At 43.8% G+C, this 5000-nt stretch overlaps 1 protein-coding gene across 1 annotated transcript in view; it reads right to left on the bottom strand.

Annotated features, from left to right (window-relative positions):
- The window catches only part of LOC134459672 (protein diaphanous homolog 3-like), a 414535-nt gene that overhangs the window by 131671 nt on the left and 277864 nt on the right, over window positions 1-5000 (bottom strand). The window contains exon 23 of the mRNA XM_063212051.1: window positions 2747-2870. Coding sequence (XP_063068121.1) covers window positions 2747-2870 — 124 coding nt within the window. The remainder of the gene's footprint in view (window positions 1-2746; window positions 2871-5000) is intronic.

The raw sequence follows: 5000 nt of genomic DNA, 5'->3' as shown, positions 1-5000 counted from the left end.
TGCATCAAGCAATCAAGATACTGAACACTCAACCCACTCTCCCTTCACTGTCAGCCTCTAGCCAGCCAGGCCACTGACAACGCTCCCCCCCCTCATCCCCACCACCATATCTGCGACTGAACATTCCACCAGCATCAACTACATCTGTGACTGAACTTTCAACCTGCACTAACTCAAAACATAAACATGCACACACACACACACACACACACACACACACACACACACACACACACGCACACACGCACTCAAAACACATACAAACACACACACACACATACTGCTGCTGGTGTATTTAATAAAAACCTTTTTTTAATTATTTATTTCTTCAAATGCTACTATTACTATGTCAGAACGCTATAAAGGACTTTTAGAAAAAAGAACAACAAAATACCTCCTCTTAATGTATGTTCTCTACAAGTCTTCTGTTGTCCAGTCTTGCACTTTAAATGTCTGTATGAGCAATGTCTACGTCCATACTGTCTATGTCCATGTATGAGTACTGTCTATGTCTATACTGTCTATGTCCTTACCTAGATTAGTCTATGTCTGCATGGGAGAGCAAGAAACGCAATTTCAAATTCTTTGTATGACCAGTGCATGTAAAGAAATTGACAATAAACTTGACTTGACTTGACTTGACTTGACAACAAATGTGTTCAAAAAAATCAATGATTTTTATGTGGTGGACAGATGCACAAGCCACTAACTACCTGGCTAATGCCATGCCATGGATTGGAGCAACAAAAAGTTAACTGACTGACTGACTGCACTTTCAAGAAAAAACAAAAACAAAAAACACCCTGACCCATCAAAGGCCATATCACCTTTCCTACCGTGCATGCTTGCCTGCCTGCCTGCCTCTCTCATGTTCAAGCTCCACACACCTACTTACAACTAGAATTTACACAATACGGCTGTATTGTATCTCCGTTATACATGACTCAGGGACCACAGCATGACATAGTAACAACTTTGCCTGGTTACCACCAGATCTACTCACAAGAGATCTTTCAGGTCGGAACGATTGTGTACAACTAAAGGAAGTATGGGAGTTCCCTGGCTAGTAAAAACTAACTGGCTGACTACTGTACTGTATAGACAATGGAATACCAATTTTCCTACTAATTTAGCCGTTTCTGATCCAGGGGCGCATTTCTGGAAAGCGTAGTTCCTAACTATATTGGCTACTTTGTTGGTTGCAATGAAATTTCCCATTGACAACTACAGAAGTTGCTAACTGCTAACAACTACGCTTATCAGAAATGCACCCCAGGTTTGGCAGCTGGGGTGAAGCAAATGGAAATGGCAAGGGCAACAAGTTCCCACAGCAAGGCCTCTGAGGATGCTCCTGGCTGTTGAGTCGAGTAAGTCTAAATGTAAGTCTAAGAGTAAGTTGATACTGTGGATGTGCAGACGTGTTTGTGCTAGGTCTAGTTAAGGTGTCCCTTTCTGTGACTCACCCACACCCACACCCACACACAGACACTTACACACAAACTTACACACAGACACACACCCACAACCAGACCGACACACAGACGCACAGACACACACACATCCACATCCACATCCACACCGACAGACAGACAGACACACGCACACACACGCGTATGCAGAAACACGCGCACGCACACATACACACACACACAGACAGGAGTAAGGCAGGCTGGGTGAGCTTCATTATTTAACAGACACCTGTCTCCACACTCGACTGCCAGAATGAGATCTTTTGAGTGAATAATTAAAAGAGGTGTCAAAGTCACTGACACGCAGGTGTCCACACTCACAATCTCTCTCTCTCACACACACACACACACACACACACACACACACACACACACACACACACACACACACACACACACACACACACACACACACACACACACACACACACACACACACACACACACACACAACACACACACACACACACACACACACACACACACACACACACACACACACACACACACACACACACACACACACACACACACACACACACACACACTTGTATGAGAGGTTGTCAGGTTGGGTGTGTGTATGTGACGGTGTGCAATGTTCAATGATTCATGTCCTTATGCAGGGCTAGGGTTAGGGTTGGAGTGCAGAGAATTACTGGTCTGCAAAGTCAAAACGCAGTAACGACATGCTGAAACACCAACAATTTTGTGGTCGCTAAGGAGGAGTGCTGCTTCACTTTTTTCTATAAAGCAGGTGTTCTTTGACTCAAGGAAATTGTTCACTTAGAAATGCAAAATTTAACTTCAGTTGTTGCTGTTGTTTCAGTCTTGTAAAGGATTTCCTAAGGCACACTGCTTGATTAAGTTAAAAAGCCTTTAGCCCATCATATTAAAGGCTTTTTTTAACATAATCAAGCAGTGTGCCTTTGGAAATTCTTGGCCATTTCTAAGTGGTGCAGTAACTACATGTTTTAACAAAAAGGGTTTGGCTACTGCACTTTGCTCCTCTGTGTGTGGCACTGTACTCGTGTGTCTTTGTGTAAAGGTTACGGTCGTGTGTGTGTGTGTGTGTGTGTGTGTGTGTGTGTGTGTGTGTGTGTGTGTGTGTGTGTGTGTGTGTGTTAAGGATATGATCATTCCTGTCTGTGTGTGTCAGCATGTGTTCAGGTGTGTGTGTGTGTGTGTGTGTGTGTGTGTGTGTGTGTGTGTGTGTGTGTGTGTGTGTGTGTGTGTGTGTGTGTGTGTGTGTGTGTGTGTGTGTGTGTGTAAAGGATATGGTCATCTTGGTGGTGAACTTGTCGTTTTCGTCTTGTGGGGAGCTGAAGGTCTGCAGGTCTCTGTCCAGTTGCTGCAGCTGTCTCTCCATCAGACGCAAGCTCTTCTCCAAGTTCTCTGCCGACACTGCAGAACACACCCACAAAAGGACACACACACACGTAGGCAAGGACACACACACACACACACACACACACACACACACACACACACACACACACACACACACACACACACACACACACACAGTTATTACCTGCATTTGGCATGTCAAATGAATATGGGAAGACAAACCAAACTATCTATTACAGGAAACCACAGAAATGCCTCCTTGGCAGGCAAATTCACTATTCTGCTGAACATGTACACTGAATTCCTTACGCACACATATTCATTTGGAATGTTGGTGAACATCATTTTGGTACTTAGGTGCTTTTTATACATACCTGGGTATTTTGATAAACATTTTTTTTTCTTCTCTACGCTTAGCAAAATATTTTCGTTCACATCAAAGGCAAATACGCATAAATATGCTGTTGAGAGCTGTCATAAATATGTTAAGCCTGTGCGCCGTAAGTAGAAGTCTCCGTTTATCTTTGTTTATATACAAATGCTAACCGGAGATTTTTAAAAATCTCCACTTTTGCCAGAGTTTTTTTGGAGCTTCGTTTATAGAAGGAAAACCTTTGTTTGTTTGTGAACGAAAGGCACAACCGAAGGGGAAGGTCTTCGTATATCAAAATACCCGGGTATGTATGAACTGCACCTTAAACTTGCTAATCATAATCTTCTTCAAGTCTGAAGATTGAAAATCTGTGTGAAAGAAGTGCATGTGAAAATGGGCAATGTTTTACTGAGTTCATTCCACATTTTTAGCTTTAAGCCCAGGGTCTCGTCTTTGACTGCTCAAGAAAGACGATCGATTTTCTTCACGCTCGCGATGACACGGCCCAAGTTGTGCTCACCTCGGTCAGGTTTAAACAGCAAACAACATTGCACCAAAAACACAAAAAAAGGAAGAAAAAAAAAAAAACCACACAAAAAAGGCATAGCTTTTACAAAAAAACAACAACAGCAGATGCAGAAGCTGCTGCATCAACAACTCCTCCTCCATCTTGGGCAACAGAGTAGACAGAGGCTTCAAAGACATGTCATTCTAACATCCAACTCAGCGTGAGTGAGCAAGCGCACAGTATCTGTATCTGTATCTGTACTGTGCTCTACTGTCCTGCCAGCAATCGTTTCACACGGCCTGTCATTGAGTGAGCACTGCCGCACTGTGTGGACCGATGCTGTCAGAAATGTTTCGAGGGTTGGGGGTGATGTTGATGTGAGCATGTGTACATGTGCGTCTGTAAACGTGTGTGTGTGTGTGTGTGTGTGTGTGTGTGTGTGTGTGTGTGTGTGTGTATGTGCAGACACATGTCCGTGAGTATGTGTGTGTGTGTGTGTGTTCCAAAGCTGCACTCAGATGCGAGAAGAGAATCTCCCAAACAAGGAAAGCGCTAGTTGAGTTTCAAGATCGAAGTAGGAGAAACTTTTCTCTTTGCTTCCAATCCAACTTAGTGGAGAATGCCTGCGGTGTGTGTAGGTGTGCGTGTGCATGTGTGCGTGTGTGTGTGCCTTCAAAGTGGGAGAGAGCCTGTTGATTGCTACAGTAGTATCTCAGGGGGTGTAACAATGCAATGTGCGCAAAAAAAATAGATGAAGATTTGTGTGTGTGTAGTGTATGTGTGCAATGTGCACACAAAAAGAAAGATGAAGATTTGTGTGTGTGTGTGTGTGTGTGTGTGTGTGTGTGTGTGTGTGTGTGTGTGTGTGTGTGTGTGTGTGTGTGTGTGTGTGTGTGTAAGCTGCACATCAAGAAGTAATTGCAAAGCCTTCCACTGCCCGCTACAATCTAAAGTCACCACACTGGCACAGGTCTTAGAATACTAACTATTGAACAGCAAACAAACAAACAAAAAAAGCATGTGGACGGACACACACACACACACACACACGCTACGTACAGTAACACGTACAGTAACACTACATACAGTAAACAGTCTGAGTCAGCCATCAAATGTACCACCTTGTTGTGTGTGTGTGTGTGTGTGTGTGTGTGTGTGTGTGTGTGTGTGTGTGTGTGTGTGTGTGTGTGCGCCCGTGCGGCCATGCGTGCATGTGTGTGCATGTGTGTGCGTGCTACAGCTGGCAACATCTTCCTAATCAGACAAAAAATCAACAATTACATTTTAATGTAGAGGACTTGTC

This window comes from Engraulis encrasicolus, chromosome 12 (assembly GCF_034702125.1).
Source record: "Engraulis encrasicolus isolate BLACKSEA-1 chromosome 12, IST_EnEncr_1.0, whole genome shotgun sequence".
NCBI classification, from domain to species: domain Eukaryota; kingdom Metazoa; phylum Chordata; class Actinopteri; order Clupeiformes; family Engraulidae; genus Engraulis; species Engraulis encrasicolus.
This window is presented reverse-complemented; position numbering and strand designations above follow the sequence as displayed.